This window comes from Sus scrofa, chromosome 18, assembly GCF_054392235.1.
Source record: "Sus scrofa isolate SSC_HxYL_T2T_F1_AM1 chromosome 18, Sscrofa_HxYL_maternal_Yorkshire_Landrace_v2.0, whole genome shotgun sequence".
NCBI classification, from domain to species: Eukaryota; Metazoa; Chordata; class Mammalia; order Artiodactyla; family Suidae; genus Sus; species Sus scrofa.
In genome coordinates, this window is record NC_139400.1 from 27,272,911 (window position 1) to 27,300,176 (window position 27,266).

A 27,266-nucleotide genomic window follows, 5' to 3' on the forward strand; every position below is an offset into this window, starting at 1 on the left:
CAATGCTAGATCCTTATCCTACTGTGCTACAGCGGCAACTCCAATGGCAATAAATTTGACAACCAAGATGAAATGGAGAAAATCTTCGAAAAATACAGCTTATAATAACAACCGATACCCAAAAAAGCAAGTATTTGCAACACATATGTCAGACAAATGACTTATGTCCAAAATATATCTATAGATCTCTAACAACTTATTAATAAGGAGACAAACTATCTAATTTTTAAAAGGGCAAAGGATCTGAAGAGACTTTTTTTGTCTTTTTGCCTTTTCTAGGGCCGCTCCCGCGGCATACGGAGGTTCCCAGGCTAGGGGTCTAATTGGAGCTGTTGCCTCCGGCCTACGCCAGAGCCACAGAAACGCAGGATCCAAGCCGTCTGCAACCTACACCACAGCTCACGGCAACGCTGGATCCTTAACCCACTGAGCAAGTCCAGGGATCGAACCTGCAACCTCATGGTTCCTAGTAAGATTCATTAACCTCGGTGCCACAACAGGAACTCCAGGATCTGAAGAGATCTTTACAAAATAAGGTATATAATTAGTCAATAATGTAAAAATATACAAAAAGGCATTGGGGAAATGTAAACTAAAACTACAACAATTTACAACTACACACTCACTAGAATGATTGCAATTTTTAAAAGTGACTTTTTTTTTTTTTTTGTCTTTTTGCTATTTCTTTGGGCCGCTCCCACGGCATATGGAGGTTCCCAGGCTAGGGGTCGAATCGGAGCTGCAGCCACCGGCCTACGCCAGAGCCACAGCAACGCTGGATCCGAGCCGCGTCTGCAACCTACACCACAGCTCACGGCAACGCCGGATCGTTAACCCACTGAGCAAGGGCAGGGACCGAACCCGCAACCTCATGGTTCCTAGTCGGATTCGTTAACCACTGCGCCACGACGGGAACTCCAAAAAGTGACAATTCTAAGTGTTGGAGATGATGTGGAGAAAATGGAACTCATATATTGTGGGTGAGAAGGTAAGATGGTATAGCCAGTTTGGAAAATAGTTTGGCAATTCCTCATGAAGTTCAGCATACTCTCACTATACAAGCCAGCAGTTTTACTCTTACTTACTGAAGAGAAGACTCTTGTACATGAATATTCATAGCAGTTTTATTCATAATAGTTAAAGTTTGAAAACAACCCAAATGTCAATTAACAGGTGAATGGATACACAAATTGTGGTGTATCCACACTCAGCAGTAAAAAGGAACTAAGTGCTGATACCTACAGCAACATGGGTGATATCTAAAAAAACAAGTGAACAACAAGAAACATGCCATATGATTCCATTTAAATGAAATTCTAGAAAATGCAAATCTAAGCTACAGTGATAGAAAGTACATCAGTGGTAGCCTAGGACGAGGGCAAAGTATATTACCTGCACAGAGCTTAGAGGATCTTTTAGTGGTAATGGAATTGCTTGCAGGTGTGGTTGCCTGGATAGCTACATACGTCAAAATTCACTGGATTGTTCTTAAAATTACTGCATTTTAACATTATTGCATGTAAATTATAATTCAAAATTGAGTATAAAAATTCTTCGCACAAAGAAAACTTTAGACCCAGGTGGTTTCACAGCTTTTTTATCAAACATTTAAGGAAAAAAAATCATACCAATCTTACACAAATGCTTTTGGAAAATAGAGAAGACTTTTCAACTCATTTTATGAAACTATCTATACCTTGATACTGAAAGCAAACACATAAGAAAAAGTAAAACTCCAGGTCAATATTCCTCATGAACTTAGATGAAATATTAATAAATTGGATACAATGTATAAAAAATGATAATACATCATGACCAATGGGGGAATTTAACTAAGAACAGAGGATTGGTTTAACATTTGAAAATCAATTGATACAGTTCAATATACTAACTAAATGAAAGAGAAAAAACATAAATGGAGCCAACAATTTGGCAGGCACTCTAGGAATACTTTTAAACGATTCTCCCTCCAGCTGAATCTTGTCCAATATGGGTTAATACTATGTGAGTGGCTTTAGCCCACCTGCTAATTTGCCCCATGCCTAATCATTAGCTTTTTTTGGAAAGAGCTTTGCATTATCAGCACCCCAGGCCCGTGACATAACCCTTGCTTCCTGAATTTGTTGAAAGATTTCTTTTTTAGAAAGGGTTTGCATTGCTGTGGCAATCACATTGGATTTTAGGATTTGTTGTATTTTATTTTCTCCCTGAAAAACATCCAGATATTTGCCCCAGAGTAGAAGAATTCCTATCTGATACTCCTCCCCTCCACAAATTTAAGAATCTAGTGGAACATGCTGCCTGCCCTCAAACCAGAGGCATCCAAAATCACCACAGCTAGATCTTACAATTTACAGCCACCCTGAATCCTGGGAACCAGCTCTCACTAAACTCCAGGCATCAGAACACAGCCTTCGTGCTTCCAAACCTGATTACTTACCTAAGTCCCGGTGGCCAATGTGAGTCTCTTTCCCTGCACTTTCAAAGAAGCTTCAGCAAGGTCCCCGACACCAAGAAGACCATCTTGGCAGGATTTCTTTTACCAGATAACTCAGCACTGCAAACACTAAGCCATTCCCTGGCTCAAGGAGCCCAGAGAAGGACTACCATGTGGCTGCTCTCACCAGTAACAAATGGGAAATGCCTGCAAGAGCCTGGAGATGGGCGTGAACTAACCTGTTAGCCAAAACAGGTGGGAGAAGTGACTAGTGACTGCTTTGTAGGAACTCAGGAGGAATCAGCTTGAACCAAGAACTCACCTAAGATGGTGGTCTAGGAGATACTTGAGAAACTGTGATAGAAACTTGTAAGCATTTGTTGGAGAACCATGCTTAGCACTTTCACCTGTTCATCCCCAAGTCCATTCTTTTTCATTTTTTGTCCTTTAGGGCCACCCCCAAGGCATATGGAAGTTTCCAGGCTAGGGGTCAAATTGGAGTGGCAGCTGCCAGCCTACACCACAGCCACAGCAAGTTGGGATCTGAGTGATGTCTGCGACCTATACCACAGCTCAAGACAAACCAGATCCTTAACTCACTGAGCAACGCCAGGGATGGAACCTGCGTCCTCATGGATGCTCGTCAGATTCGTTACCTGACTCCCCCAGGTCCCTTAGTGGTACTAGATTGGCTCCTGCTGTGTTCTGTTCTTGCAGTATTCCCTGATCATCTGCTGGCTTCCTCACTTCCTGCTGCTGTCAATAACTAAGTGTCCATGAAATGTATCATCAAAACTGGGACACTTTTGAGAATGTAAAGTGGGTACAATAATTATTAGTGTGACAACAGGTGTAAACTGTTGAAATACTGTAGGGGAGAATGTTGAGGTCCTTAGTCACTTATGACTTAGACATATAGTCACTCTAACAGTGATCTCTCTGCCCCCAAGGAGTTCTCTCTTTCTCAAAACTAACTGGAGAGTCACAATCACCACACCATTCCCTTTGCTGCCCCCATAAAAATGCAGATAGCCTTTTCATTTTAAAGGCTTTATTTCTAGTCATCCAAAGTAAATTGACAATGATAACAAAAAAAAGTAAGAGAAAATTTAAAGTTCCTAATTTATGGTCCCTGACTAGCCAAATACCCTGAGATGGCAACTAAAATGTTATGGACTTGTTTTAGATTTTATTTCTTTTTCTTATGTAAATGACCAAAATTGCAGACACATCACATGTGTACTGTGAAAAATAAGAAAATACTGACAAACCAAAACTCCAAAATAAAACACCTTCACATAGAAATTACTACTACTGAGCAATGTTAGAAAAATTGGAGTTCCCATCATGGCGCAGTGGTTAACGAATCCAACTAGGAACCATGAGGTTGCGGGTTTGATCCCTGGCCTTGCTTAGTGGGTTAAGGATCGGGCGTTGGATCCCATGTTGCTGTGGCTGTGGTATAGGATGGTGGCTATGGCTCTGATTAGACCTCTAGCCTGGGAACCTCCATATGCCGCAGGAGGCGGCCCTAGAAAAGGCAAAAAGACCAAAAAAAAAAAAAAAAAAAAGAAAGAAAGAAAGAAAAAAACAACAACAAAAAAAAAGGAAAATAGTATACTAAGGACCTCAACATTCTCCCCTACAAAAAAAACAATGAAAAACTAGCAAAAATAATCAGAATCAACTTTTTCAATACTCTGGAAATTAAACAAAGGGTTACAGTAATCCAAAAAGCACTTTTAAAAAATAGCTGAATCTCAGTAAGAGCTATGAGTTTTACGATAATTTAACTTGCCCTTTTCCTGTGAACATCTTTCCAGCTCCACAGTAGCCTTGAAAACCAATAGCCCACAATTACAGTGAAAACCAGCAGCCTGGCAGCTACCAGATGGGCAGAATGGAGTTGGAGCTCCTTCAAAGCCTCATTTATAATGAATTGTTATTATTTGACCTATCTGGTGGTGCCCACTTGCAAGATTGGCTTTATTTGAGTGACTCAGCATTCATCCTGTGCAAAAACAAAAACAAAAACAAAACAAAACAAAACAAAAAAAACCCTTTTCCCCAAAACAACTGTCAAAAACAATTAGAAGTAATTGTTTAATTTCACAGCTGCCTCACTCATTGGAGAATAGCTGGAGCAAATAATGGACTAAACAAAAAGCTTAAAAGGAAAAACCGACAGTGAAACCAAAGGGTCTGTACAAAGATCTGCACATTCCTGGGAATCTAGAAGGCCATATGCATATGTGGGGCTGTGTTCACGCCCAGGGCTGTGCACATAATCAACAAAGACCTTAAGAGCTTGTTTTTTACTGACATTAAGGCTCTGTACAACAGAAAGTGAAGGCAAAGGAAGAATTTTCAACTGCCTGGCTGAGTGTTGAAGATGTGCCTCAAGTACACACTGGGCGCCACTGCAAAGACTAGAAGACTTATTGGTTCCAAGAAATTTATGTCCTATTATTAGCTGACAACTAAGTTAATGAAGCAAACAGCAAAGAATATACACTTTACACAATTTGCCCAGAAAAGTCACTGAAGAAATAAGCAATAATGAACAGTAAGAGCAATGACAAACCCTGAGAAGGGGAGAGAATCTGATTAAACAGATTATATTCCAGATTACCACTCAATTTCATATTACTGCATTACATTATTTAAAATGTCCAGTTTCAGTAAAAAATTATGAGTGATGAAAATAAATATGAATATATGGTCAATACACGGGGGGGGGGGGAAAGCAATCAATAGAAACTCCTTGAGGAAGCCCAGATGTTGGACTAAAAGGGCAAATATTTAAAGCAGTTATAAATATTTTAAAAGAACAAAAAGGAAACTGTCAAAAAAAAAAACTAACAGAAAGTATGAGAACAATATCTCATAAAATAAAAATGTCAATAAAGAGGTAGACATTATATTAAAGAAAGAACCAAATAAAAATTCTGTAGTTGAAAAGTACTGTAATGGAAATGAAAAGTTCACTAGAGGGGCTCTAAAACAGTTTAAGAAGAAAATTTTTTCAAACTCAAAAATAGTTCAGGAGTTCCCGTTGTGGCTCAGTGGTTAATGAATCCAACTAGGAACCATGAGGTTGTGGGTTCGATCCCTGGCCTTGCTCGGTGGGTTAAGGATCCGGCATTGCCGTGAGCTGTGATGTAGGTTGCAGACGCGGCTCAGATTTCGTGTTGCTGTGACTGTGGCATAGGCCGGCAGCTACAGCTCCAATTCGACCCCTAGCCTGGGAACCTCCACATGCCACAGGAGTGGCCCTAGAAAAGGCAAAAAGACAAAAAAAAAAAAAAAAAAAAAAAATGTGACCAAGAATAAGAAGGGACAATTCACATAAGAAATAGAAATGGTAAATAAATATGTTAAAAAAAAATAGTTCAGTTGAGAGCTTTTCCAGTCTGAGGAGCAGAAAGAAAAAAGAATGATGAAAGAGGAAAAGAATCTCAGAGACCTCTGGAACATCAACAATTCAACAAAACCTAGATATTTCAATAACCCACTTTCAATAACCTGTTAAACAATTAGATGGATCAGCAAGGAAATAAAAGACTTAAACAACACTATAAACCAACTAGTTCTAACAGACATCTATAGAACACTCGAGCCAACAACCTTAGACTATACAACCTTCTCAAGTGCACATGGAACCTTCTCCAGGACAGACCATATCATATGTTAGACCATAAAACAAGTCTTAGTAAAGTTAAAAAGACTGAAATCATACAAAGTATCTTTCCTGACCAAAACAAACTGAAATTAGAAATCACTTAACAGAAGGAAATTTGGGGGAATTCACAAATATTTGGAAATTAAACAACACATCCCTAAATAACCACCAGGTCAAAGAAATGTCATAAGGTAAATCAGAATACACAGCTGACATCTGAACAACACAGGGTTTAGAAGCATTGACCCTCTATGTAGTCAAAAATCTGTGCATTACTTTACAATCAACCCTTTATAAACTCAGTTCCACATCCATGGATTCAACAAACTACAGATTGAATAGTACTATAGAACATATTTATTGAAAAAATCCATATATAAATGGGTCTATGCAGTTGAAACTTGTGTTGTCCAAGGGTCAACTGCACTTTGATATGAATGAAAATGAAAACACAGCACACAAATCCTTTTGGGGTGCAGGGAGCATGTATGCAAATTTATGATTGTAAATTACCATACATGTATTTAAAATGAAGAAAGTTTTCATGTCCACCTACAGTCAACCAATCTATGACAAAGGAGGCAAGAATACACAATGGAGAAAAGACAGCTTGTTCAATAAGTGGTGCTGGGAAAACTGGACAGCCACATGTAAAAGAATGAAATTAGAACACTCCCTAACACCATGCATAAAAATAAACTCAAAATGGATTAAAGACCTAGATATAAGACGAGATACTATAAAAACTCTTAGAGGAAAACTTAGGCCATAGAGATGGCAAAAAAAAAAAAAAAACACATGAAAAGATGTTCAACATCACTCATTATTAGAGAAATGCAAATCAAAACCGCTATGAGGTATCACTTTACACCAGCCAGAATGGCCATCATCAAAAAGTCTACAAACAAAAAGTGCTGGGGAGGGTGTGGAAAAAAAGGAACCCTAGTACACTGTTGGTGGAACTGTAAATTGGTGCAACCACTGTGGAAAACAGTATGGAGGTTCCGCAGAAAACTAAAAATAGAACTACCATTTGATCCAGCAATCCCACTCCTGGGCATTTTTCCAGAGAAAACTATGACTTGAAAAGACACATGTACTCCAATGTTCATTGCAGCACTATATGCAATAGCCAAGACATGGAAACCTCAATGTCCATCAACAGAGGAGTGGATCAAGAAGATGTGGTACATATACACAATGGAATATGACTCAGCCATTAAAAGGAACGAAATACCGGCATTTTTAGCAACATGGATGGACTTACAAATTATCATGCTAAGTGAAGTCACTCAGACAATGAGACACCAACATCATATGCTATCACTGACATGTGGAATCTGAAAAAAAGCACACAATGAACTTCTTTGCAGAACAGATACTGACTCACAGACTTTGAAAAACTTATGTTTTCCAAATGAGACAGGATGGGGGGTGGGAGAATGCACTGAGGGTTTGGGATGGAAATGCTATAAAATTTGGTTATGATGATTGTTGTAAACCTATAAATGTAATAAAATTCATTAAGTAATTTATAAAAAAAGAAAAAAAAAGAAAGTTTTCATGTCAATAATCTAACCTCCCATTTTAAGAAACTAGCAGAGGAGAGCAATCCAAACCCAAAGCAAAGAGAAAAATAGAAATAATAGAGTAATTATTAGAGCTGAAATAAGTGAAACAGAGATAGAAAAACAAACAATATTCAATGAAACCAAAGTTGGTTCTTCAAAAAACATCTGCAAAATTGACAAAATGTTAGCTAGACTGACCAAGAAAGTAGAGATGGAAGACTCAAGTTACTTAAATCAAGAACTTGGAGTTCCTGTCATGGCTCAGTGGTTAACGAATATGACTAGCATCCATGAGGACACAGGTCCATCCCTGGCCTTGCTCAGTGGGTTAAGGATCCGGTGTTGCTGTGAGCTGTAGTGTAGGTTGCAGACGCAGCTCAGATCCTGTTTTGCTATGGCTATTGCGTAGGCCAGCAGCTATAGCTCTGATTCAACTCCTAGCCTGAGAACCTGCATATGCCACAAGTGCAGCCCTAAAAAGCAAAAAAAAAAAAAAGAATGTAAGATGAGGAGTTCCTGCTGTGGCTCAGCAGTAATGAACCTGACTAGTATCCATGAGGACACAGGTTCCATCCCGGCGTCGCTCAGTGGGTAAGGACCTGGCATTGTCATGAGCTGCAGTGTGGCTTGCAGTCGTGGCTCGGATCTGGCATTGCTGTGGCTATGGCATAGGCTGGCAGCTGCAGCTCTTATTCAACCCCTAGCTTGGGAACTTTCATATGCCGCAGGTGCAGCCCTAAAAAGAAAAAATAAGTAAGATGAATAATACTAATGACCTCATAGAAATAAAAATGATTATAAGGAAATTCTATGAATAATTTTATGCCAATAAATTAGGTAGCCTAGGTAAGATGCGCAAATTCCTAGAAAGGCACAAACTATCAAAACTGAATCAAAAAGAAATAGAAATTTTGAATAGACCTATAACAGATTGAATTGATAACCAAAAATTTCCTACAAAGAAGAGCCCAGAACCACATGACTTCTCCAGGGAATTCTACCAAATGTTTAAGGAAGAATTAACATCAATCCTTCGCAAAATGTTGCCAAAGAATAGAAGAGGAAGGAACACCTCTCAGCTCATTCTATGCAGCTATTATTACTCTGATACCAAAATCAGACAAAAGTATTACAAGAAAAGAAAACTAAAGGCCCAATATCCTTTAAGAATTTAGACACAAAAGTCCTCAATAAAATACCTGAAAACTGAATCTAGCAACATGTAAGGATTATATACTATAACAGGATGTAAGTTTGCTTCAACATATGAAAATCATTATTTAAATAGAGCGAAGCATGATACCATAGGATCATCTCAATAGAAACCAGAACAAGCATTTGATCAATGTCAACACCCTTTCATGATTAAAAACACTCAATAAACTATAAACTGACAGAAACTTCCCCAATCTGATAAAGGGCATCCATAAAAACACAGAGCTGACATCAAGCTTTTCTTCTTAAGATCAGGAACGAGACAAGAGTGTCTGCTCTTGACACTTAATCAACATGATATAGGAGGTTCTAGCCAGGGCAACTAAGCAAGAAAAAAAAATGAAGTTCCTGTCGTGGCGCAGTGGTTAACGAATCTGACTAGGAATCATGAGGTTGCAGGTTCGATCCCTGCCCTTGCTCAGTGGGTTGAGGATCCGGCGTTGCCGTGAGCTGTGGTGTAGGTCACAGATGCAGCTCAGATCCCGTGTTGCTGTGGCTGTGTGTAGGCCAGCAGCTGTAGTTCCGATTGGACCCCTAGCCTGGGAAACTCCTTATGCTGAGGGTGTGGCCCAAGAAATGGCAAAAAGACAAAAAAAAAAAAAATCCATGGAATGGAAGAAAATATGTGTACATCATATGTGTGATAAGGGTGTAGTATCCATGATATATAAACGAAATCTTAGAGCTCAGCAATAGAGAGACAAATAACCTAATTTTTAAATTGGCGAAGAACATGAATAGACATTTCTACAAAGCAGATATACAAATGGCCAATAAACACATGAAAAGATGCTCAACATCACTGGCCATCAGGGAAATCAAAATCACAATGAGAGGACACTTCATACATAGTAAGATGGCTCTAATTTTTAAAAAAGGACAATAACAAGTGTTGACAAGGATATGGAGAAATTGGGACTCTCATACATTGCTAGTGGGAATGTAAAATGGTACAGCCCCTTTGGAAAACAGTTCTGCATTTCCTCAAAAAAGGTAAAGTTACCATGTGACCAATAACTCTGCTCCTAGGGTTATATCCAAAAGAAGTGACAACATATTCTACACAGAAATTTGTACACGAATGTTCATAGCAGCATTATCCATAACAGCCAAAAGGTAAAAACAACTCACATGTGTATTAACTGATGAATGGATAAACGCAATGTGGTATATCCATACAGTAGAATACTTTTCAGCCATAAAGAGAATGAAGTATTAATACATGTTATAGTGTTAATGAACTTTGAAAACATGCTAAGTGAATGAACCCATACATAAAAGGCCACATACTGTATGATTCCATGTATGTGCAATATTCCTAATAAGTAATCCATAAAGACATGAAGTAGATTACTGCTTGCCAGAGGTGAGGAAAGAGGGATATGGGAAATTATTACTAATGGGCACAGAGCTTCTTTGGGAGGGATGGAAATGTTTTGGTGATAGTAGCACTACCTTGTAAATACAGTAAAATCTGAATTACATACTCTAAAAGGATGAATTTTGTAGTATAGTAATTATATCTCAATTTTAAAAAACATGGTACTACCAATATCCACATTAGTATCCTTCGGGATCTTTCTCTATGCTTATATATAATATTTTAACCAAAATGACATATTACTAAATATACCCTCTGAAACTTTTTTCCGTCACCTTGCTATTTCTCTAAGTTCCATTTCATCTAACATTCAATCCATATTCAAATTTCCCCACTTGTCTCAAAAATGTTCTTGACAGCTCATTTGCCCAAATCAGTGTACAATCCAGGACCATATATTGCATCTTGTTTTGATGTCCCTTAAATCTCTTTGAACATAGCACAGTCCCTCTACCACGACACTGACTGTTGAAGAGGCCAGGTTGGTTGTCTTATAAAACTTCCTTGTCTGGTTGCTTCCTCATGATATTGTTCAGCTTGTTCCTCCATCTCCTGTTTTTCATATAAAATAAAAATTATATCCAGACTCTGTATTCAAGTTAAATATATTTGACTAGAATGTATCACGGGTTATACCGTACATTTCATATTGAGTCACATCAGAGGACACATACTACCTGGTTGACCGTCTGTAGGAATACTAAGACTGATCCCAGGATATGCAAGTGATGACAGTCCGAGCCCTTTGCTGTACAGTTTTTTCACCTTGCCACAGGAAATCTCTGTTGTGTGTCTTTTGGCTCTATACAAACATCAGCTCTCCAACAACCATTCACCAGTCTTTTAACTCCAATGGAAACACCCTGCCTGACTCCGTATTTTCATTACAGTTTCCCAGCTATTCTTTTACTTCTACATTTAGTTGCTGCTATTCTCCTGGTAGCACTTTCCCTCATTAGCTAGGGTTATTTGTTTACCATGAAATATAGTTCCTACTGGACTACTGGAAAGGAAGGACAAATGCTTAGTTCCTCCTATTTAATCACAAATTTTCAAGATTTTTTTTCCTGGATTAAAAAAATTATTAAAGCATAGTTGATATACAATGCTGTGTCAATTTCTGCTATACAGCAAAGTGATTCAGCCATATGTATACACATATCCTTTCCCATATAGGTTATCACAGAACATTGAGTAGAGTTCCCTGTGCTGTGTAGCAGGTGCCCATGGACCACCTATTCTATATACAAAAGTGTGCATTTGCCGATCCCAAATCCCCAATCCGTCCCTCCCCACACCCTTCCCCTTTTGTAACCATAAATTAGAGGCCAGATTTTTGAAGAGGAGGGGAAGTCCTGAGGAATCCTGAGTAGCAGCATGGATTGTGGGTCCCAAAGACCTCTTTCTCTATGAGGAAGGTATAAGTCTGATGCAAGATGGGCTGGAATCTGAAGGGGCTGAGGCTAACCTGTGAGACTTTGGCCTCAGCCCATGCTGAATGGGGGTGCAAACGAAGGGGAACGGAACCTCACTGGCAGCCTCAGCAAGAGCTGGGAGAATGAGCACCTCCGCAGCCCCCAGGGAGTGTGAACTGACTGATGTATAAACCAGAACACCAATGTGTTCATATACAAAGAGGACGCTCCTTGCCAAAGCGACCAGATGTTCATGCTGACTGGTCAGCGCATTCTCTCCTGTTGGAAAATCTACATAGAAAGCCAAATTATAATCAAGAGGTTGTTTGTGAGCACGAAATCAGAACAAAAGGAGGGAATTGGATGAGCTCTGTGGCATCCATAGGGATATAGTGTGGACTGCGTATTTGTGTCAAATGGTCAAAAAACAACTCTTTCCCTTGACAGGGCTGGAGACATAATGACAAATGTTTGTTCCTTGGCTCCACTTTTCAGCACTCCCTACAGACCACCCCCCTTCTGCTCACATATTCCTTCTTCAGCTGTTAAGGCCATTGATTAGGTTACAGCTTTGCTCCACATTCCATCATGCCTTGATTAAATTTCCAGACGCTGCTACATCCTGTTTCTTAGGAGGACATTTGCAGACATTTATTCACATACATTGTGTATGGATTTCACTAGTTTAATAATCAAAGGCTAATATTATTTACCAGTTTAAAGGGTAATTTTATGATTGTGCCCTATGTACTGATACACTAGACAGCAGGAAAAAAGGTTGAAAATGACAGGTGTGATAAAGGGGGGACTTACCGTGTACCTTCATGAGCACTGACACAGAATTTTATTCATTTGAAAAATATTCATTGTGTGCCCACCATATGCCAGGCACCGTATCAGGCATAAGGAATATAAAGAACAAGATGTGCTATCCCTCTCTTCAAGGAACTGATAAGGTAGAGAAGAAGGCAGGGAAATCACCCATCACAGAACAGAATGACAGATACAGGGTGCCATGGCAGCCATTTGGAAAAGCACCTCCTGAAGTCTGGGATAGGGGTAGGAGTTTGTCAGGAAAGGCTGCCAGAAAGAGGTGATTTCCATCTTTATCCTAAAAGGAGAGTGAAGCATGAAAAAAAGATTTTCCAAACAGAAAGAATAGCAGACACAAAGATTCAGGTACCAGAGACAACATGACACACTTGAAGCCATTCTCTAAGGTAAGGTGTTGGGCTGAAGTGGTAGGCAGAGGACAGAATTTCAGAGGTCTTACATGACACCTAGAGAATGTGGATTTGATCATAAGACTATGCAAAATCACTGAAGCGGGAGTTCAGCTCAGCAGTAACAAACCCAGCCAGAAACCATGAGGACACAAATTTGATCCCTGGCCTTGCTCAGTGGGTTAAAGATCCGGCGCTGTCCTGAGCTGAGGTGTAAGTCACAAACACAGCTCGGATCCTGCATTGCTGTGGCTGTGAAGTAGGCTGGCAGTTGCAGCTCCGATTTGACCCCTAGCCTGGGAACTTCCATATGTCGAGGGTGCGGCCCTAAAAAAGGAAAAAAAGAAAAAAAAATCACTGAAGGGTTCCAAAGTCTACTTTGTCTAAAATTAATATACCTCGTCCAACTATTCTTTTGTTTTGTTTTGTTTTATTGTGGTAAGATATATATATAACAGAAGTTTAACATTTGAAACATTTTTTAGTATGTATATACCATATTTTGTTTACCCATTCATCAGTTGATGGCCAGTCACATCCTCACCAACCCTTGTTTTCCATTTTTTTTTTTCCCTCTGTACAGCAAGGGGATCAAGTTATCCTTACATGTATACATTACAATTACATTTTTTCCCCCACCCTTTCTTCTGTTGCAACATGAGTATCTAGACATAGTTCTCAATGCTACTCAGCAGGATCTCCTTGTAAATCTATTCTAAGTTGTGTCTGATAAGCCCAAGCTCCCGATCCCTCCCACTCCCTCCCTCTCCCATCAGGCAGCCACAAGTCTTTTCTCCAAGTCCATGATTGATTTTCTGAGGAGATGTTCATTTGTGCTGGATATTAGATTCCAGTTGTAAGTGATATCATATGGTATTTGTCTTTGTCTTTCTGGCTCATTTCACTCAGTATGAGATTCTCTAGTTCCATCCATGTTGCTGCAAATGGCATGATGTCATCCTTTTTTATGGCTGAGTAGTATTCCATCGTGTGTATATACCACATCTTCCGAATCCAATCATCTGTTGATGGACATTTGGGTTGTTTCCATGTCCTGGCTATTGTGAATAGTGCTGCAATGAACATGTGGGTGCATGTGTCTCTTTTAAGTAGAGCTTTGTCCGGATAGATGCCCAAGAGTGGGACTGCAGGGTCATATGGAAGTTCTATGTATAGATTTCTAAGGTATCTCCAAACTGTTCTCCATAGTGGCTGTACCAGTTTACATTCCCACCAACAGTGCAGGAGGGTTCCCTTTTCTCCACAACCCCTCCAGCACCTGTTATTTGTGGATTTATTAATGATGGCCATTCTGACTGGTGTGAGGTGGTATCTCATGGTAGTTTTGATTTGCATTTCTCTTATAATCAGCGATGCTGAACATTTTTTCATGTGTTTCTTAGAGATCTGTATATCTTCTTTGGAGAACAGTCTATTCAGGTCTTTTGTCCATTTTTCCATTGGGTGATTGGCTTTTTTGCTGTTGGGTTGTATAAGTTGTTTATATATTCTAGAGATTAAGCCCTTGTCAGTTGCATCATTTGAAACTATTTTCACCCATTCTGAAAGTTGTCTTTTTGTTTTCTTTTTGGTTTCCCTTGCTGTGCAAAAGCTTGTCAGTTTGATGAGGTCCCATGGGTTTATTTTTGCTCTTATTTCTATTGCTTTGGGAGACTGACCTGAGAAAATATTCATGATGTTGATGTCAGAGAGTGTTTTGCCTATGTTTTCTTCTAGGAGTTTGATGGTGTCCTGTCGTATATTTAAGTCTTTCAGCCATTTTGAGTTTATTTTTGTGCATGGTGTGAGGGTGTGTTCTAGTTTCTTTGCTTTGCATGCAGCTGTCCGGGTTTCCCAGCAATGCTTGCTGAATAGACTTTCTTTTGCCCATTTTATGTTCTTGCCTCCCTTGTCAAAGATTAATTGTTTTCCATTTTTTAAAAAAAAGAATAGCCATCTACTGGTTATGCAGAAGTACTTCATTTTAATTTTGACTTGCTTTTCTCTAATGACTAATGACATTAAACATTTTTTCATGTGTTTATTGGCCATTTGTATATCTTCTTTGCAAAAATGTCTGTTCAAGTCTTCACCCTTTTTTAACTGGGTTGTTTCTTTTTTTTTTTTTTTAATTTTATTTTCCCACTGTACAGCAAGGGGGTCAGGTTATCCTTACATGTATACATTACAATTACAGTTTTTCCCCCACCATTTCTTCTGTTGCAACATGAGTATCTAGACATAGTTCTCAATGCTATTCAGCGGGATCTCCTTGTAAATCTATTCTACGTTGTGACTGATAAGCCCAAGCTCCCGATCCCTCCCACTCCCTCCCCCTCCCATCAGGCAACCACAAGTCTCTTCTCCAAGTCCATGATTGATTTTCTTTTCTGAGGAGATGTTCATTTGTACTGGATATTAGATTCCAGTTATGTGATGTCATATGGTATTTGTCTTTGTCTTTCTGGCTCAATTCACTCAGTATGAGATTCTCTAGTTCCATCCATGTTGCTGCAAATGGCATGATGTCATCCTTTTTTATGGCTGAGTAGTATTCCATCGTGTGTATATACCACATCTTCCGAATCCAATCATCTGTTGATGGACATTTGGGTTGTTTCCATGTCCTGGCTATTGTGAATAGTGCTGCAATGAACATGTGGGTGCATGTGTCTCTTTTAAGTAGAGCTTTGTCCGGATAGATGCCCAAGAGTGGGACTGCAGGGTCATATGGAAGTTCTATGTATAGATTTCTAAGGTATCTCCAAACTGTTCTCCATAGTGGCTGTACCAGTTTACATTCCCACCAACAGTGCAGGAGGGTTCCCTTTTCTCCACAACCCCTCCAGCACCTGTTATTTGTGGATTTATTAATGATGGCCATTCTGACTGGTGTGAGGTGGTATCTCATGGTAGTTTTGATTTGCATTTCTCTTATAATCAGCGATGCTGAACATTTTTTCATGTGTTTCTTAGAGATCTGTATATCTTCTTTGGAGAACAGTCTATTCAGGTCTTTTGTCCATTTTTCCATTGGGTGATTGGCTTTTTTGCTGTTGGGTTGTATAAGTTGTTTATATATTCTAGAGATTAAGCCCTTGTCAGTTGCATCATTTGAAACTATTTTCACCCATTCTGAAAGTTGTCTTTTTGTTTTCTTTTTGGTTTCCCTTGCTGTGCAAAAGCTTGTCAGTTTGATGAGGTCCCATGGGTTTATTTTTGCTCTTATTTCTATTGCTTTGGGAGACTGACCTGAGAAAATATTCATGATGTTGATGTCAGAGAGTGTTTTGCCTATGTTTTCTTCTAGGAGTTTGATGGTGTCCTGTCGTATATTTAAGTCTTTCAGCCATTTTGAGTTTATTTTTGTGCATGGTGTGAGGGTGTGTTCTAGTTTCTTTGCTTTGCATGCAGCTGTCCGGGTTTCCCAGCAATGCTTGCTGAATAGACTTTCTTTTGCCCATTTTATGTTCTTGCCTCCCTTGTCAAAGATTAATTGTTTTCCATTTTTTAAAAAAAAGAATAGCCATCTACTGGTTATGCAGAAGTACTTCATTTTAATTTTGACTTGCTTTTCTCTAATGACTAATGACATTAAACATTTTTTCATGTGTTTATTGGCCATTTGTATATCTTCTTTGCAAAAATGTCTGTTCAAGTCTTCACCCTTTTTTAACGGGGTTGTTTCTTTTGTTGAGGCTGTTGTTAAGTTTTGAGTTCTTTGTGTATTCTATATATTAATCCCTCATCAGAAGTATAATTTGCAAATATTTTCTTCATTTCTGTAGATTATCTTCTCATTCTCTTCATAGTGTCCTTCAAAGCACAAATGTTTTAATTTTGATGAAAATCAACGTATTATTTTTTTTCTTTTATTGTCTGAGCTCCTGATGTCCTACTTAAGAAATCATTGCCAGTTGTAATGTTAAAAAATTTATCCCTATGTTTTCTTCTGAGTTTTATAGTTTTAATTCTTGCATTTACATCTTTGATCCATTTTGAGTTCATTTTTGTATGTAGTGTAAGGTTCAACTTTATTCTTTTGTATGAGAACATCCAGTTTTCACAGTACCGTTTGTTGAACAGACTTTCCTTTCCCTAGTTCAGCTTCCCTTTGATTTGTGTTTACATGGTACGATTTCTTCTATCCATTTACTTTTAACCAATGAGTATTTTTGTATTTAAAGTATATTTCTTGTACATAACAAATAGTTGTTCTTTTAAACCAAAACAGCAACTTTTATCTTTTATTTGGGGCGTTTATAATAAGAGTTGGTAAATGTTTTCTGTAAAAAGCTGGAGAATAAGTATTTTAGGTTTGCAAGTCATCTAGTCTCTGTTGTAAATGTTTGAATCTGACATTGTCGTGAGAAAGCAGCCATAGACAATGCATGAATTAACAGCCGTGACTGTGTCCCAATGAAACTTATTTTACAAAGACAGTTAGCAGGCTAGATTTGAGCTGAGGGTCATAGTTTACTGACTCCTGGTTCAGACCATTTTTATTTGTTTTAACTATTGGTATCGTTGGGTTGAAACTTAACATCTTGCTATTCATATCCTATTTTCTCATTTATTCCTTATTCTTTTTTTCTGCCTTCTTTGGAGTAATAGTATTTTTATTAACCTGTTATATCTCCATTATTGGCTTGACATTTATGACTTTTCTTTTTTTTTAAGGGCCACACTGGTGGCATATGGAGGTTCCCAGGCTAGGGGCCAAATTGGAGCTGTAGCTGCCAGCTTACATCACAGCCACAGCAACGCAGGATCCAAGCCGCATCTGCGACCTAACCACAGCTCTCGGCAATGCCAGATCCTTAACCCACTGAGCAAGGCCAGGGAACGGATCTGTGTCCTTACGGATACTAGTCGGGTTCATTAACCACTGAGCCACGACAGGAACTCCTATTTCTGACTTTTCTTAAGTGGTTGCTCTAAGGTTTACAATATATATCCTAAACTTCATATAGTCTACCTTGAAATAACAAACCACCCCAAGTTTAGTTTAAGACCTCCATGACAGTGCCACCTCGATTTTCTCTCCTAATCTTTGTGCTATTGTCATACTTTTTAATTCTACAGATTATAATTCCCATAATACACTGCTACTGTTTGTACTTAGTAAATTTTCCTTTAAAGAGAATAAATATAAAAAGGGAAATATCTTCAGAGTCCCCACTGTGGCTCAGCAGGTTAAGAACCCGACATAGTATCCATAGGATGCGGGTTTGATCCCTGACCTTGCTCAGTGGGTTAAGGATCTGGTGTTGGGCAAGTTGCTGAGTAGGTTGCAGATGCAGCTCCGATTCAACCCCTAGCCTGGGAACTTTCATATACCACAGGTGTGGCCCTAAAAAAGGGGGAGATATCTTTTCTATTTACCCTCATTTTATCATTTATCATTTCCATTACTCTTCATTTGTGTATGTCCAAATTTCCACTAGTATCATTCTCTTTCTGTTGAAAAACTTCAACATTTTGTGTAATTCACGTTTACTAGCAATGAATTCTTTCAGTATTTGTTTGCCTGAAAAAGTCTCTATCATCTTCATTTTAAACACATTTACAATAAGTACAGAATTCTAGGTTGACTTTTCCTTTCTATACTTAAAAAAATGTCTTCCCACTGTCTTCTGTTTTGTACAGTTATTGACAAGAAGTTTGCTGTATACTTATCTTTCTTCTTTTGAATGTAATTTTTCTTTTTCCTCTGGCTACCTTTGAGATTTTCTTCCAAAAAAAGAAAAATCTTTTTAGTTTTCAGCAAATTGACTATGAGCATATAGATACACTTCAGAGATCTTGTGGGTTCAATTCCAGATCACCACAATAAAGCTAATACTGCAATAAAGCTAGTCACATGAATTTTTTGGTTTTCAAGTGCATATAAAAGTTATGCTTACATTATACTATAGTCTATTAAGTGTGCAATAGCATCTTGTCTTAAAAACAATATATGCATCTTAATTTTAAAATGCTTTATTGCTGAAAAATGCTAACCATAATCTGAGACTTTCATGAATTGTAGTAACAGCAAAGAACACTGATCACAGCTCTCCACATAAATATAATTTGCTTGAAATATTGCAAGAATTACCAAAATGTGACATAGAAACATGAAGTGAGCAAATACTCTTGGAAAAACTGCACTGGCAGATTTGCTTGATGCAGGATTGCCACAAAACTTCAATTTATAAAAAATGAGGTATCTGCAAAGCACATACAAAATGACATATGCCTATGTGTGTGGATTTTATTTTGATTTTATTTTGGTTTAGTTGTCTTTATGCCATTTGAGATTCTCTGCACTTCTTGGATCTGTAGTTTGTTGTATTTCATTAATTTTGGAAAATTCTTGGTCATTTTATCTTTAAATATTTCTATTGCTCTATTATCTATCTTCTCCTTGATACTGTCCCACAGCTTTAAAATTCTCTCTTTTGTACTTTCTTCTCCCACTTTTTTCTCCCTGTTTCATTTGGATAATTTCTAATGTACTATCTTCAAGTTATCTGGTCTGCTGTGGTGGTTCTATTAGGAGAATTCTTCATCTTTGATATTGTATTTTTTTAATTTCTCAAATTTACCTTTTCTGGTTTCATCTTTCTGCAAATGTTTACCATATGTTCATACATGTTTTCTGCCTTTTCCATCTGAACTTGTAGTATATTAGTCATAGTAACTTAGAAGTTTCTGTCTGCTTTATCTCTTGATGATAAGCCTCTCTCTCTCTCTCTCTCTCTTTTTTTTTTTGTATTGTCATAATTTGTTATTGTATGCTGGATATTATGTTATGTGTAGAAGCCAATGGAGACTAAGGTGAACAGCATTTACACCTGAAAAGAGTCATGCTTCTTCTGCTAGGCAATTGTTGTGAGTTAATCTAGTCAGTAGTTGGGCTGGCTTGAGTTGAGTTGTTGCTATCATGATCCTTGGTGCACCAGCAAGTGCCCACCTTGTACTTAGTGTGGAGTATGGGTTACTGGAGGATTTTTCCCTTACAGTCTTATCTGCCCCTCAGCAATAGACTGTTGTTACCTGCTGCTTGTTGCTAGACTGTGGTGGAGGCAGGTGGTTGTTGTTGGTTCAGCTTCAGTCTAGATAAGACCTGTGCATCTGGGCCTGGGGAGTGGAAACTTCTCAATGGTCTGACTCTCCTTCCCTCACTTCCTCCATGTTAGCCAAACTCTGCCTTGTATCTTTGGTGGGGCTTGGGCAGGAGAGAGGTACCTGTTTCCCTCCCAGTGGTAGTCTGCCTCTGCTTTATATTGGTGTAGGTTCTTGGACCCAAGAGTTTTTTTCATGATTTCTCCTACCCTCCCACCTCTGCCCCAAGAGCAAACAGCTTTTGCTTCTACTCTTCCTCCCAAAGCAACAGATGTCTGTTGGGTTCATGGAAGTGAGAAGGATGATTTCCTGCCCTTCCCTATATGCAGACAGGTTTTGCTTCAACCCTTGCCCTGCTGACCCTGGGGGCAGGAGGGTCTACTGCCCCATCCCTAGTGGCTTAAAGCTCTTTTGCTTTAATAAAGAAGGGTCAGATGACATGGGTGGTTGTTTGCGCCTAACCCCAACAGCAGCCAGACAAATCACACAAACATACACCACCAAAGTGGGGCTCTCTCTGGTCTCCTGTCCTGCCCCCAACCTTTCTTATGAGCACCCATTGAACACCTGTGGAGAAGACCTTGCAGGTGAACATAAACTCCCCTGGAGCTCTGCATTACTGTTCTCTAGAGAAACAGAATCAGTATATACATATTTTGAGAAACTGACCATATGACACCCTCGAGCCACTTTTCCTGCTCTTTTTGTGGGGCACAAGTGCTTCAGCTGTCCATTCTGTCCAGAGTGACATAGGTTTCTCCTGCACATATATACATGGAGGAGGGGGAAGAAATATATATACCTGTCTAAATATCTAAGAGAAATAAATATTTATTTTAAGGAATTGGCTCTCAAAATTATGGAGGCTGGTAAGTCCAAAATCTGCAGGGTAGTCTGGGAGGTTGGAGAACCACGGAAGAGCCAATGCTATAACTCAGGTCTAAAAGCTGTCTGCTGGCAGAATTTTTCTGGGGACCTCAGTCTTTTTCTCTTAAAATCCTCAACTGATTGGAAAAGACCCACCCACATGCTGGAGGGCAATCTGTTTTATACAAAGCCTACTGATTTAAATGTTATTTTCATTTAAAAAAACAAAACTTTGCAGAAACATACAGAATAGTGTTTCATCAAATATCTGGGTACTGTGCCTAGTCAAGTGGACACATAAAAGGCTCCCAGTAATTCTAAACTGATATGCTCAGCCTTTAGGAATTAGGTGAAAATTTTAGCTGATTTCTTCTTACCCACTTCCGTGGCAGTCACTTTTTCTCCAGCACTCTGCCAAATGTGAAACGGTTTGCATGTCTCTTCTCTCCATCGTAGAGCTTGCCGAACTTTGGAATTGGTGATTTGGCCACCTTGTGATCTCAGCTCTCTGGAGGATTCAAGAAAACATGATTTTTTAGATTATTCATGTTTTCTTATTGCTAGGATGTGAGTGATGTCCTTTACAGCTTATTACATCCTAAATGGACACAGAACTCCCACTAATGTTTGTTTGTTCGTTTGTTTTTTTGTCTTTTGTCCTTTTTTAGGGCCACACCGGGGGCATATGGAGGTTCCCAGGCTAGGGGTCTAATTGGAGCTGTTGCCACTAGCCTACACCACAGCCACAGCAACGTGGGATCTGAGCTGCGTCTGCGACCTACACCACAGCTCATGGCAACAGCAGATCCTTAACCCACTGAGCAAGGCCAGGGATCGAGCCTGCAACATTATGGTTCCTAGTCAGATTCATTTCCACTGTGCCACGATGGGAACTCCTGTTTGGTTTTTTTTTTCCTTCACTGTGGGTGTAATCTTGATTATTTAAAAACCATGAAGGATAGGAATTATATTTTCAGAGTCTAGCACAGGGGTTGCAAATTAGTGGCCTGTAGACTTCACATGAAAACCCAAGTTTCTAGATTATTTTGAGAAATGTGACTGTATGACACCCTTGAGCCATTTTTCCCGGCCTTTTTGTGGGGCACAAGCACTCCAGCTGTTGTTCATTGTGTCCAGAGTGACACAGGTTCCTCCCGACACTGTGGCCTCCTCTGTGGTCTCCTCGAGGCAGGCCACTCTCAGACCCATGTTGGCTTCTCTCAGTCCTCTTGGAATTGGTTCTGTGGCAAAGCATTGCTCTATGCAAATCCCAAGCCTGAGGCTCACAAGTGGTAAAGGAGACCTTGGGAGGAGACATCATGTATCCTTTCTACCACAGGGAAGAGTCTCGTGTCACCCTACAAAGCGGCTACAGAACCCTATGCGTGGGAATGCCAACCTCATCAGGTGAGCAACCAGGACGCCAATTTCTTTGTTTTACCTGCAAGCATTGCAGCCTGTAACGGTTCCAAAGAAATCCTGGGGGTAGGTATTCCTCCTCTGAGAGGGGAGCCGCAGGGTTGGGTGAAGTCTTCCGGCCCTGGCCCTAAGCGGGAGGAAGGCAAGGGTCAGTCGTCTACTCAGAGGCTGGTGTGCGCTTTCCTAAGCATATTCCACCACCAGGTAACAGCAAATTGTTACCAGAACTGTAGGGACCTTGTCACAGGTTAGGGCTTGTGGATCTGTGGGTTCACTGCCTCTGGAGCAGTTCCGTTTCTGGGGGTTCAGGGAAGGGACCCAGGACTGGACTCGATGGGCAGAATCCTTTGCTAAATCATCTGGAAGTGCATGTCATTTAGGAAATGAAGGTAAATGAAGCCAAAGAAGGGAGCCAAGGCCCACATCCCAGAAGCAACATCATGCTACAGATCCAAGGGGAGGATGCTGGGCTCTGAGCAGGAAACCAGGCTGAGAGCTGAGGGTGAGGGAATGGAGAGCTAACGGGCATGAGACTGGAGCAGAGGAGGGGTTCAGCATGGAGGCGGGTCCAGAGGGTTTTAGCTCAGACGGGGCCAGCCTGATGGACACCCAAATTCCCATCTAGTTGCTGGGCAGGGGAGGTGGTGGGGAGGGTGCTGACCACACCCAGGAGCACCTAAGCACCACCTACCCCTAAGCCGGCCACACTTACCTATGCGGGGCTCCCACTGACTCTGCAAAGACTGAAGGCTTTTTGGAACACACGTAGGGTTAAAAAGGAGATATCCAACAAATGGAAGTTTACAAGAGCACTTCTAACTTCATGAAAAATAAGACTAATCAGTGAAAGTAGGAACTTTTAAAGAAAAGAATCAGAACTTCTCTTACAAACAAAGCTTGAACCTCTTAGTAATCACGACTCTGATTGCGAGGATCTTATTCAAGTGCCTGGAGAGTCTTTTACTGCCAAGACCAGGAGAGCTGTAGCACTTCAGAGTGTAGAATTATACAGAATTCAGTTTGGCTCTAAATCGGCCCAGACAAAGACCAGAGACAATTTTTCAGGCTGAAGTCAGAATCAGGGTTTTTGTTTCTTAGGGGGAGAATGTTTTTTATTAAGATATAAAATTAATTCATAATCACTGAAGAAAATGTGCAAAAATGTACGAAGTGTAAAGAACCCTCCAGAGAGGGTTGATATTTTAAATATTTTTTCAAAAAAATTTTTGTGTGTAGACATCTACATTTTTCTCCAGACAAATCAGGATTCCATTAAATAAAAAACTGTTTCCAGCTCTCTCCATTTACTCGATTAGAACAGTTAGTTCTCCATTGCCTTAATTATTCCTCGAAACATACTGTTTAATGGTTCCATAATATTACTCATTATGGGTATGCTGCCATTTATTTTAATCATTTTTAAACTAATGATCAATTAGGTTGTTTCAATTTTTCATCATTTTAAATAGGATTCCAGTAAACATCCGTAGGCATAATCTTTGTGCCTCTCTCTGCTTATTTCCTCAGGAAGAATTCTCAGCATATTAAGATTCGAGGGCTTCTTCGATACCCACTCTCAAATTATTTTTCACTTCTTATATTTATACTAACAAGGTTTGAGCATGCTTGTTCCATGAATCATTAGGAAAAAGAGAAAAAAAAAACTTGTCTATTTTTTAGTTGAAAATGGGATCTAGTTGTTTCGTATTTCTTTCCTTATTTGTTGGACATTTCTTCATTAGTTTATTAAATGCTTTTTCTTCTATGAATTATCATTTTGTGCCCTTTACCTATTTTTTTTCTTGGGGATAAGAACCCTGCTTTAATTTTGATGCAGTTTTCCTATAGTAGAACCCAAAAGAAATCCTAAAGAGAAACTCATGATGTTTAAAAGCCTTTTGATTTATAGCTAAGCTTTCCAAGGATTCCACTGAGGCAAAACATGAAGGAAAGCGAAGGTTCACCTAGAGCAGTCTCTCAAGGGGTGGCCCTTGGCCCCTGTGCATCAGAATCAAGGTTGGGAGTCAGGGAACATGTACCTAAATTACAGATTCCTAAATTCCCACCCTAGACCCAGAGTCAGCATCTCTGACAAGTGGACCCACGAAGCCATATTTCTATAAAAACTCTGATTGCTTTACATTCAGCCCAAATTTGAACCACAATGACTCCTGAGGCAAAGAAACCTTATATTCCCAAAAGCTCTGGGACAAAGGTGCCAACCATACAGAGAAGTGAGTCCCAACACTGATGAATGGAAGTTGAGCTCCCAACTCCAATGGGCTGTTGGGTCTTATACTTTCTGTTCTTTTGATTTCTTGACCTCCACTGTTCTTCAACTTGATTAATGCATTATCACTCATCTATTCAGTCCCCGAGTTAGATAAATCATAGCCATCCTTGATGCTTTCCTACTCCTTGCACCCCCTTACCTCTTGTCGTATATATAACAACTGTTTAGTTTACCTCCAAATCTTTAAATCTCTTTTCCTCTTTCTCACCATCTTAGTTTAGTCCCTAATTACCTCCCCTGCTTTCCTTTCTCCAGTTTATTCTACCTACAGTCTCTATCATCACCCCACCGTCATTCTGAACCAGGGAAGCATACATTCTAAGCTGTAATGTGTCTAGAAGCCTCTGCTTGCTATGTAAAAGCTTCTAAAGTCCACCACCCCTCCCCCGCCTTCCAATTTTCTGCAGCCTCTAAATGCTTCTTTATTCCAGTGGATGGGAGAGAGACTAAGAATTTCAGGCAGTTGAAGGGTTAGAGAACACAGGGATGTTAAAACTCAGGAAGTATGAACTTGCAAGAGACACCTGTGGCCGGTTTAAGATCCTAGAGGTCAAGCAGCTCTGAGCAACAACAGGATTCAAGATTTGGACCATAAGGTGGGCCACTGAGGAGTCTTGAGAGGACAAGGGCATGCCAGGCCATGTTGTTGAATGGGTCATCTGCACAGACCCTGAAGCAGCTCAGATGTATGTTATTATTCACAAGCCAAGAGCCAGCGAATATGAACAGCTCAGGGTAACCTGTCTCCATTCCTGGAAAAACAACTTAGAGCAAAGGACAAAGGGTTACTGTGTTGTTCCCCCCATGTAAAAGGAAATAATAATTTGATGGATTTGCTGGGACACTTTAGAGCCAAGTCAAACTGTGTGTGTGATTGTTTTCTAAAGGTGCTAGGACTTAATTTTCAGATCTGCAATAAGAACAGGTGGTGGCTGATGGCAGGAGTCACAATGGTTTCCATGACAACAGAACTGGGTCTTAGTCATCCTCCCATCCTCCACAAAACCTACTGCAGCTTTTCTCATAAGGTGCTTATTAAATATTTGTTAAATGAATGATGAATCATTGATGTGTGTGCTTTGCAATTAAGGTTGCCGTTCTGTTGCTAGCTAAAAGCTTTTAAAGCAACAATAATTACTGTATTTCCACATATTTTGCATAATTTGCATATTAACTTAACCTGAAAATAATAAACTACAGATTCCCATTCCTGCTGAAAAACCATGCCCTATATCTATCCCCTATTGTGAAAGTATCCATATGTTTGGCTAAAACGGACCCAAAGAGCGGGGTGGCCCAGTGCGGTATTTTGGCTTCCACACAGCTAGAAACACTAGTCCTATCGACCCTTTCGAGCCCCTCCCCCCTCGAGCTCTGCGCAGCCGCCCACGCGCAGGCGGCAGTCTGCCCCCCGCACCCCCGCGAGCGCCCCTCTTCGCGAACGCAGGCGGGAGTCTACTGGGCCCACCCCAGAGCACAAAAGGCCTTAGCAGCCGGCGTCCCGCGTTGCCCTTGGCAACTATTGAGCGGAGTCTCTGTCTCCCCCTGACCCGGCAATAAGACAGTAAACAGGGCCTCCATTGGCTGGCCAGAGAAGGCAGGCCAATCGGACGAAAGGTTGTAGGGAGGCGGCTGAGCCGGGGTTGTGGGGGTAGGAAGCTAGGGTTAGAGTCTACCGGTGAGGCTAGAACCCCGAGCGTGGTCGGTTGGAGCAAATATGTCTATCCGGAGGCACATTGGGAATCCTGAGGTGAGGGCCAGGTCCGGATCGGAGAGGCGGAGGGGGCGGGCGCACCGGAAAAGCCTCCACGTGGGCAGGGAAGAGTAGCCTGCGACTTCCGCCGCCCGGAAGGCAGGAAGCGGAGGCGTGAGGAGGGGTCGAGAGAGGGGAGGGAGGCGGGGCAGGCCTGGGGGACGCGGAGCTCGGGCAGTTATCCTGCGGTGACAGGCCACCATCCCGCACAAGCTTACTGTACGCCGGCATTTGTCTCCAAAAGGAGCGAAGTCCATGAAGACACACAGTCCCTTCCCTCAAAGGGCTTACAGTCTAGGAGTAGCAGTTACAAAACATAAGTAACATCTGGATGAAGCCCGAAACACTAAAGGAATAAAATCAAAGGAGCCATCATTTCTGATTGTGGGGATGCAGAAAGAGCAGGAATAAGCAGACCAAGCCATTTCAAAGGAACGCAAAATAGAGCATTAATTTTATGCCTTCCTCGAATAAGACCGTTTATCTGTTTTCATCCCCAGTGCCCTGTTGCATTTGCGGTTATTTCATCTCAACAAATGATTACTGTACTCCTCTCGTGTCGTGGGAGCTACAAAGAGAATAACACAAGGCCTTTTTGTCCTTGAATAAGTTGAATCTAGTGAGGAGGATTTATAAACAGAATCTGAGTACAATGTGGTTGGGGAACAAGCTGTTAGGAGAGCACAAAGATAGGACCTAACTGAGGGAGTGAGATAAGCGCCCAGTAGACGGTCTGAAAGTTATTAGCTGGGTGAAGAAACATCCCAGGTGGAGAGACCAGGTTCAGCCAAGTTAAGGAGGTGTGAAACATGGGAGTGGACAGTTCCCGGTAGACAGGCAGGAGTAAAGTCTGGAAGGGCCTTCTCAGCCTTGCCCACGTTGTTGGTCTTTATAGTAAAA

General features: G+C 40.3%; 2 protein-coding genes across 5 annotated transcripts in view; one reads left to right on the plus strand and one right to left on the minus strand.

Moving 5' to 3' along the window:
* Positions 1-27,266, minus strand: part of LOC102162156 (uncharacterized) — a 63,159-nt gene that overhangs the window by 25,315 nt on the left and 10,578 nt on the right. Inside the window, exons 1-3 of one of the 4 annotated variants that reach the window (XR_014833886.1) lie at positions 23,033-23,302; positions 22,343-22,447; positions 21,279-21,409 (exon numbers count right to left, since the gene is read on the minus strand). Coding sequence is in view for 1 of the 4 variants with exons in the window: in XM_085005453.1 (XP_084861579.1) it covers positions 21,279-21,409; positions 22,343-22,447; positions 25,138-25,272 (371 nt within the window). In the remaining 3 variants the exon portion in view is untranslated. Of the gene's footprint in view, positions 1-16,136; positions 16,741-21,278; positions 21,410-22,342; positions 22,448-23,032; positions 23,321-25,137; positions 26,424-27,266 lie in introns of those variants that run through there. The other 3 variants (XR_014833888.1, XM_085005453.1, XR_014833887.1) reach the window with 3 other exon arrangements.
* CEP41 (centrosomal protein 41) overlaps positions 26,239-27,266 on the plus strand; it is a 46,334-nt gene continuing 45,306 nt past the window's right edge. Inside the window, exon 1 of the mRNA XM_003134674.7 lies at positions 26,239-26,363. Coding sequence (XP_003134722.3) covers positions 26,331-26,363 — 33 coding nt within the window. The 5' untranslated portion in view covers positions 26,239-26,330. The remainder of the gene's footprint in view (positions 26,364-27,266) is intronic.